A 10,000-nucleotide genomic window follows, 5' to 3' on the forward strand; every position below is an offset into this window, starting at 1 on the left:
GGTGTGACTCGATGTGACTCGGTGTGTGCAGGTGAGAGGTACTCGTGGGTGCTGGAGCCCGAGGATCTGGGCGGGCGCTCGGGGCGTCTCTTCCTGCTGGTTCGCCCCCTGGTGGGTCCTGGAGTCAAGTCCATAAACTCCACTCTGAACATCACACTCGTGTCGACCCGGTGCAACTTCTGGAACGAGAGTCTGAAGGACTGGAGCACGGACGGCTGCAGGGTACGAGAGGGACCCTGACACACGGGACGGCACCTGAGGGACGGGGTCTACAAGTCTAGTCCTGGTTTAGTCCTGGTTTAGTCCTGGTTTAGTCCTGGTTTAGTCCTGGTTCAGTCCTGGTTCAGTCCTGGTTTAGTCCTGGTTTAGTCCTGGTTTGGTCTTGGTTTAGTCCTGGTTTAGTCCTGGTTTAGTCCTGGTTCAGTCCTGGTTTGGTCCTTGTGCCCGCAGGTGGGCGCGGGCACCACGCTGGCACAGACCCAGTGTCTCTGTGATCACCTGACCTTCTTCGGCGGCTCGTTCTTCGTGGTTCCGAACCTGGTGGACCCGTCTCGCTCGGCAGAACTGTTCGGGACCTTCACCCAGAACCCGGTGGTGGTCTGCCTGGTGGGGGCGCTCTTCCTCCTCTACGCCCTCCTGCTCCTGTGGGCACGACGCCAGGACCGACGCGACTCACGCAAGGTACTTTAGTCCTGCTGTAGACCTGGTTTAGACCTGGTTCAGTCCTGGTTCAGTCCTGGTTCTTTTCTCTGGTTCCAGGTGAAGGTGACGGTTTTGGCCGATAATGACCCGTCTGATAAATATCAGTATTTACTGACCGTGAGCACCGGGCACCGAAGAGGAGCCGCCACCTCTGCACAGGTGACCCCCGACCCCTGACCCCTGACCCCCAACACACCTGCTGCTGTCAGGCTCCTCACTCTGACCTTTGACCTGTGACCTGTGACCTGTGACCCTGCTCAACATGATCCTGGGGACTTCAACACAAAAAATAAAAGCCTCTCAGAAAGTCACAATTACGAGTTTAAAAGTCACAATTACGAGATTAAAAATGATTAATTTGAGATTAAAAGTCACAATTACGAATTTAAAAGTCACAATTACAAGTTTAAACTCATAATTATGAGTCGACTCTGAATCTGTCCTCGTCATGGAAGCACACGGTCATGTTCCTGTGGAGCTGCGTCAAACAATGTGTCAGACGCCTCGAGTTGGAGTCTTTGCATTTGAGTTCAGATGCATCGACGCTGTGAAGGAGCAAAAGAAAAATACTCTGTGTCTCTGGATACTTCTCCCTGATTGGTTGGTGTGACGTGTCCGACTCCAAAAGATCTGCATTTTCAACTTCAGACGGCGACGCCCTGAATGCTCAAGATGAGCCACGTCGACGCCTGAAGACGCACCACCGTCTGAACACAGCTTTAGACTTTTTTCACCCACTTTGTCCAATCAGGATGTCAGATGAACGATATCGGATGAACGATATTTGGAGGCCGATACCCGATCCATTCGTTGTTTTTAGGATCGGCGCTGATCTCTGACACCACTATCGTATGGCGGCGTCCCTCAGGTTTGGGGTTCTAGTGTCAGATCTGCTGTATCTGCTCAGAGGACCTGTGTGATGTTCCTTCACGCTGGCCTGGACCTGCTGACGGTTCTTCTCTGGTTCCTCCTCAGGTCACTGTGGTCCTGGTGGGGTCCGTCTCGTCCAGCGCTCCTCACCACCTCACCGACTCCAAAAAGCCCGTGTTCGAGCGCGGAGCCGTGGACATGTTCCTCCTGAAGGCCCCGGGGAACCTGGGCGAGATCCAGGCCGTGAGGCTGTGGCACAACAACGCAGGAGACCACCCCAGCTGGTGAGAGGAGGACGAGGGGGTCAGAGGGTCAGGGGTCAGAGGTCAGAGGTGATGGTGTTCTCTCTCAGGTTCGTGAGCTCGGTGCTGGTCCAGGATCTTCAGACCGGGTCAAAGTTCCATGTTCTGTGTAACTCCTGGATCGGACTCGACATCGGAGACGGAACTTTAGACCAACTGTTCCCTGTGTCCACAGACGAGGAACTCAAGACCTTCAGGTAAATACTCCCTCGTTAGGACCTTGCAGAGGTAAATACTTCCTCGTTAGGACCCTGCAGACGTAAATACTCCCTCGTTAGGACCTTGCAGAGGTAAATACTCCCTCGTTAGGACCTTGCAGAGGTAAATACTGCCTCGTTAGGACCCCACACAGGTAAATACTCCCTCGTTAGGACCCCACAGAGCTAAATATTCCCTAATTAGGACCTCGCAGAGGTAAATACTCCCTTGTTAGGACCTTGCAGAGGTAAATACTCCCTCGTTAGGACATCGTAGAGGTAAATACTCTCTCGTTAGGACCTTGCAGAGGTAAATACTCCCTCGTTAGGACATCGTGGAGGTAAATACTCTCTCGTTAGGACCACGCAGAGGTAAATACTCCCTCGTTAGGACCCTGCAGAGGTAAATACTCCTTCCGCAGAGGTAAATACTCCCTTATTAGTACCCTGGTGGACACTGTCTGGTCTTGCAGTAACCTGTTCTTCATGAAGACCACGCGGGACCTGAGTGACGGGCACCTGTGGCTCTCAGTGGTCACCAGGCCTCCGAGCTCGACCTTCTCCAGGGTCCAGAGGCTCTCGTGCTGCTTCAGCCTGCTCCTCTGCACCATGCTCACCTCCATCATGTTCTACGGAATCCCCACAGACCCCGCCGAGCAAGTCATGGACCTGGGTGAGGCCCGGACCAGGACCGAACCAGGACTGGACCAGGACCGGACCAGGACCGGACCAGGACCGGACCAGGACCGGACCAGGACCGAACCAGGACCGGACCAGGACTGGACCAGGACTCATCACACACAGACTTGGAGTTGTGTTTTGTTTCATTCACACGTCTGACGCACAAACCTGCAGACTTAACACGAGCTCTTCTCTCAAACTGAAAACACTCTGTTCACTTCCACCTTGTGATGTCATCATGTGGTGATGCAGGACGTGCTCCTTTTCAGAACTTTTATATTTTACATTTTTCATACAAAGACAAAGTTTAATCTCAAATTTTAACAAGAGAAGAGAAGAGAAGACAATAACAAGAACTAAACCAGGACTAAACCAAGACTAGACCAGGTCTAAACCAGGACTAAACCAGAACTAAAGCAGGTCTAAACTAGGACTAAACCAGGACTAAACCAGGTCTAAACCAGGACTAGATCAGGACTAAACCAGGACAAATTCTGGTCTAAACCAGGACTAAAACAGGACTAAACCTGGACTAAACCAGGACTAAACCGGGACTAAAAGAGGTCTAAATCAAGTCTAAACCAGGTCTAAACCAGGGCTAAACTAGGGACAAAACCAGGACTAAATTAGGTCTAAACCAGAATTAAACCAAGACTAAACCAGGGACTGAACCTGGCGACTAAGCTCCGGGTTCTTGATGTTCCGTTGTGGGTCTTTAAATCTCTGGGGCTGCTGTCCTGTTTTAGTCCTGTTTTAGTCCTGGTTTAGTCCTGTTTTAGTCCTGGTTTAGTCCTGGTTTAGTCCTGTTTCAGTCCTGTGGTGCTGTGTGGGTGGATGTTCCGCAGTGGGGCTTTAAAGCTCAGGTCGTTGTGCCTCAGGTCACTTCGAGTTCACGTGGCAGCAGTTTAAAGTCGGGATCCAGTCGTCCCTCATCATGTTCCCCGTCAACATCCTCATCGTCAGCCTCTTCAGGTTCTCCAGACCCAGGACCAGGACCAGGACCAGGACCTGCTGCAGACCAGGACCAGACCAGGACTCTGCAGACCACATCACCAAGGTAACAAGACCAGGACTGAACCAGCACTGAACCAGTTTGATTTTTTTGATTGTTTTGCAGAAAGTGACTAAACTGGTCCAGTCTCTCTCAAAGTCCATGGAGGAGTCCAAGTCCAGGATCATAACCAGACTTCAGAAGGAGCTGCGTTCAGTTTTGATGGATCTGGAGGAGTACGTGTCCCATCGAGACCTGAGGGCCACTCCCCGTCAGGACTCAGGTCAGTCTCAGGGTTTTATACGTTTGTTTAATTGGTGTGTAGATAGTCCTGGTTTAGTCCTGGTTTAGTCCTGGTTTAGTCCTGGTATAGTCCTTGTGTTTCAGAGGGTAAAGGTTCGGACAGGAGCAGGTCCGAGGAGGAGCTGTACTTGGAGCTGTCCCACCTGGAGAAACATCTCAGCTCCATGGACCAAGAGGAGCTACAGAGACCAGACCAGACCAGACTCTCCTGGACCAGACTCTCCTGGACCAGACTCTCCTGGACCAGAGGACAGTCCCTCTTCAGCTTCAGCCAGAGTCTTGAGAAGGTCCAAGTCCTGAAGGAGAGACTGAGAGACACAGAGGAGGACTACAGGTGAGACCACAGACTGTCCCGGTTCAGTCCCGATTCAGTCCCGGTCTTGTCCTGGTTCAGTCCCGGTTCAGTCCCGGTTCAGTCCCGGTTCAGTCCCGGTTCAGTCCCAGTTCAGTCCCAGTTCAGTCCCGGTTCATTCCTGGTTTAGTCCCGGTTCAGTCCCGATTCAGTCCCGGTTTAGTCCCGGTTCAGTCCCAGTTAAGTCCCGTTTTAGTCCCGGTTCAGTCAAGGTTCAGTCCCGGTTTAGTCCCGGTTCAGTCAAGGTTCAGTCCCGGTTTAGTCCCGGTCTTGTCCCGGTTCAGTCCCGGTTCAGTCCCGGTTCAGTCCCGGTTCAGTCCCGGTCTTGTCCCGGTTCAGTCCCAGTTCAGTCCCAGTTCAGTCCCGGTTCATTCCTGGTTTAGTCCCGGTTCAGTCCCGATTCAGTCCCGGTTTAGTCCCGGTTCAGTCCCAGTTAAGTCCCGTTTTAGTCCCGGTTCAGTCAAGGTTCAGTCCCGGTTTAGTCCCGGTTCAGTCAAGGTTCAGTCCCGGTTTAGTCCCGGTCTTGTCCCGGTTCAGTCCTGGTTCAGTCCTGGTTCAGTCCTGGTTCAGTCCTGGTTCAGTCTCGGTTCAGTCCTGGTTCAGTCCCGTTTCAGTCTGGGTTTAGTCCCGGTTCAGTCCTGGTTCAGTCTCGGTTCAGTCTCGGTTCAGTCCTGGTTCAGTCCTGGTTCAGTCCTGGTTCAGTCCTGGTTCAGTCCCGGTCTTGTCCCGGTCTTGTCCCAGTCTTGTCCCGGTTCAGTCCCGGTCTTGTCCCGGTCTTGTCCCGGTCTTGTCCCGGTTTCAGTCCCGGTTCAGTCCCGGTCTTGTCCCGGTCTTGTCCCGGTCTTGTCCCGGTCTTGTCCCGGTCTTGTCCCGGTTCTTGTCCCGGTTCAGTCCCGGTCTTGTCCCGGTCTTGTCCCGGTCTTGTCCCGGTCTTGTCCCGGTTCAGTCCCGGTCTTGTCCCGGTCTTGTCCCAGTCTTGTCCCGGTCTTGTCCCGGTCTTGTCCCGGTTCAGTCCCGGTCTTGTCCCGGTCTTGTCCCGGTCTTGTCCCGGTTCAGTCCCGGTTCAGTCCCAGTTCTGACCCTGGCGTGTTTGTGCCCCGCCCTCAGCCTGCCGGCGCCCGCCCCTCGCCGCGCTCTGCCCTGGTGGTGCGTGTACGTGGCGTGGCTGCTCGTCGCCGCCTCCTCTGGCGTGTCCGGGTACTTCACCATGCTCTACGGACTCAAGTTTGGAAAAGAAAAGTCCATCAGCTGGATCGTGTCCATGGGCGTGTCCTTCTGCCAGAGCCTGCTCCTCATCCAGCCCCTCAAGGTCCCGGTTCAGTCCTGGTTCAGTCCTGGTTTAGGTTCACAGGTTAAATGTTCTTTAAATGTCCTTAAAACGTTCTCCAGGTGGTGGGTCTGGCCGTGTTCTTCGCTCTGGTGGTGAAGAAGGTGGAGGAGGAGGAGCTGGAGAACGTTCAGATCCACAAAGACTCAAGTCAGTTCAACTTTGTAAAGACCAGATGTTCTGCTCAATCTGATTTTTTTCTTTTTCTCTCATGTTCTGACAATGTTCCTCATCACAAACCTGTCTTCTAGAGTTAATTTAACTTCTTCTCTTCTAGAGTTAATTTAACTTCTTCTATAGTTAATTTAACTTCTTCTAGAGTTAATTCAACTTCTCTTAGTGTTAATTTGTCTCCTCCACTTCAAACTCCCTCCAGAGAAGAACCAGTTTGAACCAGTTTTGTTCTGAATTTCATCTTAAATTAACGTGAATTAAAGTGTCAAAATAAAACTCCTCTGTGTGTTGTTGAGTTAAATCAGGATAACTCTACAAAGTGTTATCTGTTTACTCTCTAAACCTTCATTTAACTCTGGATTTGGGTTAAACAGGAACTTTGGTCCAGTTTTACTTCATGAACTTTTACACAAATGTTAAATTAACTCTAGAACAGAGTGACTCAGAGAAACTCTGAGGAAATGTTCAAATGATTTCATGAGAGTTAATTTTAACTCTCCTCTTGTTGTTGTGTACGAGTGTGTACGAGGCTCCGCCCACGAGCCTACAGTACGTCAGAGTAAATGTTTCTCTCACAGACCTGGGACTCGGGGGCAGAGACCTGAGTTTGTATCTTCCTCCTCCTGCGGCCGACATCGAGAGGATGAGGAGGAACCGAGAGAAGGAGACGAAGGCCTACGCCCTGCTCACCGAGATACTCGGTACGACTGCGTGTACTCTGTGTACTTCTGTGGTTGGAGTACCTCTGTGTACTTCTGTTGTTGGAGTACCTCTGTGTACTTCTGTGTTGGAGTACCTCTGTGTACTTCTGTGGTTGGAGTACCTCTGTGTACTTCTGTGGTTGGAGTACCTCTGTGTACTTCTACAGTTGTGTGTACAGTTGTGTGTGTAGTTGTGTGTTCAGTTGTGTGTTCAGTTGTGTGTTTGTACAGTTGTGTGTACAGTTGTGTGTGTAGTTGTGTGTACAGTTGTGTGTTCAGTTGTGTGTACAGTTGTGTGTTTGTGTGTTAGTTGTGTGTTTGTGATGTGTTTGTGTGTTGTGTGTTCATGTTGTGTGGTTCATTGTGTGTTTTGTGTGTTCAGTTGTGTGTTGTGTTGTGTGTTGGTTGTGTGTTAGTTGTGTGTCATGTGTTTGTGTGTTCAGTGTGTGTTAGTGTGTGTTCAGTTGTGTTGTTCAGTTGTGTGTTCAGTTGTGTGTTCACAGTTGTGTGTGTTGACATTGTGTTCAGTTTGTGTGTTTTGTGTGTTCAGTTGTGTGTTCAGTTGTGTGTTCAGTTGTGTGTTCAGTTGTGTGTTTGTGTGTTCAGTTGTGTGTTCAGTTTGTGTGTTTGTATGTTTGTGTTCAGTGTGTTTTGTGTTTGTGTGTTGTGTGTGTCAGTTGTGTGTGTGTTTGTTGTGTGTGTTCAGTTGTTGTGTTTGGTGTGTTCAGTTTTGTGTTGTGTGTTCAGTTGTGTGTTCAGTGTGTTTTGTGTGTTTGTGTGTAGTGTGTGTTTTGTGTGTCAGTTGTGTGTTTGTGTGTTCAGTTGTGTGTGTGTGTTGTGTGTGTTCAGTTGTGTGTTCGTGTGTGTCAGTTGTTGCATTGTGTTGTGTGTGTTCAGTTGTGTGTTTCATTGTGTGTTCAGTTGTGTGTTCAGTTGTGTGTATCAGTGTGTGTGTGTGTTCATTGTGTGTGTGTTGTGTGTTCAGTGTGTGTGTTGTGTGTTCAGTGTGTGTGTTGTGTGTGTTCAGTGTGTGTTACAGTGTTCAGTTGTGTGTTACAAGTGTTGTTTCAGTGTTGTGTTTGTTGTGTGTCATTCAGTTGTTGTGTGTTGTGTTCAGTTCGTTTGTGTGTTTCAGTGTGTGTAGTTTTGTGTTTCAGTTGTGTGTGTTTGTGTGTTCAGTTGTGTCAGTGTGTGTGTGTTTTAGTTGTGTGTGTTTGTTGTTCATGTGTGTGTTCAGTTGTGTGTTGTGTGTTGTGTGTGTTCAGTTGTGTGTGTTCAGTTGTGTGTGTAGTTGTGTGTTCATGTGTGTGTGTTCAGTTGTGTGTGTAGTTGTGTGTTCAGTTGTGTGTGTTAGTTGTGTGTTAGTTGTGTGTTCAGTTGTGTGTTCAGTGTGTGTGTAGTTGTGTGTTCAGTTGTGTGTTCAGTTGTGTGTTGTGTGTTCAGTTGTGTGTTTGTGTGTTCAGTTGTGTGTTCAGTTGTGTGTGTTGTTGTGTGTTCAGTTGTGTGTTCAGTTGTGTGTAGTTGTGTGTTCAGTTGTGTGTTTGTGTGTTCAGTTGTGTGTTCAGTTGTGTGTTTGTGTGTTCAGTTGTGTGTTCAGTTGTGTGTTCAGTTGTGTGTTCAGTTGTGTTGTAGTTGTGTGTTCAGTTGTGTGTTCAGTGTGTGTTTGTGTGTTGTGTGTTCAGTTGTGTGTTCTGTTGTCAGTTGTGTGTTCAGTTGTGTGTTCAGTTGTGTGTTCAGTTGTGTGTTTGTGTGTTCAGTTGTGTGTGTTTGTGTGTGTATTTGTGTGTTCAGTTGTGTGTTGTGTTCAGTTGTGTGTTCAGTTGTGTGTTCAGTTGTGTAGTTGTGTGTTCAGTTGTGTGTTCAGTTGTGTGTTCAGTTGTGTGTTCAGTTGTGTGTTCAGTTGTGTGTAGTTGTGTGTTGTGTGTTCAGTTGTGTGTTCAGTTGTGTGTTACAGTTGTGTGTTCAGTTGTGTGTTCAATGTGTTTGTGTGTTCAGTTGTGTGTGTGTTTGTGTGTTCAGTTGTGTGTTTGTGTTGTTGTAGTTGTGTGTTCAGTTGTGTTTGTGTTGTGTGTGTGTTGTTGTTGTGTGTTTCAGTTGTTCAGTTGTGTGTTCAGTTGTGTGTTTGTGTGTTCAGTTGTGTGTGTAGTTGTGTGTTCAGTTTGTGTCAGTTGTGTGTTTAGTTGTTGTACAGTTTGTGTGTTTCAGTTGTGTGTTGTGTGTTTAGTGTGTGTAGTTGTTGTGTTAGTTGTGTGTTCAGTTGTGTGTTTGTGTGTCAGTTGTGTTTTTCAGTTGTGTGTGTGTGTTCAGGTTGTGTGTTCAGTTGTTGTTCATTGTTTGTGTGTTTGTTGTGTGTGTACATTTGTGTGTTCATGTTGTGTGTTGTGTTCAGTTTGTGTGTACAGTTGTGTGTTCAGTTGTGTGTTTGTGTGTTCAGTTGTGTGTGTGTCAGTTGTGTGTCATTTGTGTGTTTGTGTGTTTGTGTGTTACAGTGTGTGTGTTTGTGTATGTTGTTTGGGTTCAGGTTTGGTTTTGTGTTCAGTGTGGGGTTCAGGTTGTGTTGTTGTGTTTGTTGTTAGGTTGGTGTGTTCAGTTGTGTGTTTTGTTGTTCAGTTGTGTGTTCAGTGTGTTGTTGTGGTGCAGTTGTGTGTTCATGGTGTTCATTGTGTTGTGTGTTTGTCATTGTGTGTTCAGTTGTTGTTCATTGACTGGTTGTGTTTGTCAGTTGTTGTGTTTTGTGTGTTCACGTTGTGTGTTTACAGTTGTGTGTACAGTTGTGTGTAAACAGTTGTGGTTTCAGTTGTGTTCAGTTGGTTGTTCAGTTGTGTGACAGTTGTGGTGTACAGTGTGTGTGTCAGTGTGTGTTCAGTGTGTGTGTTCACGGTCAGTTGTGTGTTCAGTTGTGTGTTCAGTGTGTTTTGTGTGTTCATTGTGTGTTCAGTTGTGTTTGTGTTTGTGTTTTGTGTCAGTAGGTGTGTGTACAATGTGTGTACAAGTTCAGTTTGTGTGTGGTGTTCAGTTTGTTCAGTGTTGTACGTTGTGTGTCAGTTGTGTGTTCAGTGTGTGTGTGTGTTCATTGTGTGTTCAGTGTGTGTGTTTCAGTTGTGTGTTCAGTGTTCAGTGTGTCACGTTGTGTGGTTCAGTTGTGTTCAGTTGTCAGTTTGTAGTGTTTGTTCAGTTGTGTAGCTTGTGTGTTTGTTTACAGTGTGTGTTCAGTGTGTTTGGTGTTGTGTGTGTGTTCAGGTGTGTGTTTTGTTGTTCAGTTGTTTTGTGGTTTGTTTTGTGTGTTTGCAGTGTGTGTTATGTGTCCAGTGTGTTCATTGTGTGTTCTATGTGTGTCAGTTGTGTTGTTTGTGTGTGTAGTTGTGTGTTGCAGTTTGTGTTCAGTTGTGTGTTGTGTGTG

General features: G+C 48.3%; 1 protein-coding gene across 1 annotated transcript in view; it reads left to right on the forward strand.

Moving 5' to 3' along the window:
- The window catches only part of LOC110170934 (polycystic kidney disease protein 1-like 2), a 24,766-nt gene that overhangs the window by 2,097 nt on the left and 12,669 nt on the right, over positions 1–10,000 (forward strand). Inside the window, exons 4-15 of the mRNA XM_055150496.1 lie at positions 32–222; positions 451–681; positions 760–861; positions 1,678–1,856; positions 1,925–2,071; positions 2,545–2,744; positions 3,631–3,740; positions 3,870–4,026; positions 4,131–4,380; positions 5,506–5,707; positions 5,788–5,875; positions 6,478–6,600. Coding sequence (XP_055006471.1) covers positions 32–222; positions 451–681; positions 760–861; positions 1,678–1,856; positions 1,925–2,071; positions 2,545–2,744; positions 3,631–3,740; positions 3,870–4,026; positions 4,131–4,380; positions 5,506–5,707; positions 5,788–5,875; positions 6,478–6,600 — 1,980 coding nt within the window. The remainder of the gene's footprint in view (positions 1–31; positions 223–450; positions 682–759; positions 862–1,677; positions 1,857–1,924; positions 2,072–2,544; positions 2,745–3,630; positions 3,741–3,869; positions 4,027–4,130; positions 4,381–5,505; positions 5,708–5,787; positions 5,876–6,477; positions 6,601–10,000) is intronic.

This window comes from Boleophthalmus pectinirostris, unplaced genomic scaffold, assembly GCF_026225935.1.
Source record: "Boleophthalmus pectinirostris isolate CB_2022bp ecotype Guang Dong unplaced genomic scaffold, ASM2622593v1 HiC_scaffold_1, whole genome shotgun sequence".
NCBI classification, from domain to species: Eukaryota; Metazoa; Chordata; class Actinopteri; order Gobiiformes; family Gobiidae; genus Boleophthalmus; species Boleophthalmus pectinirostris.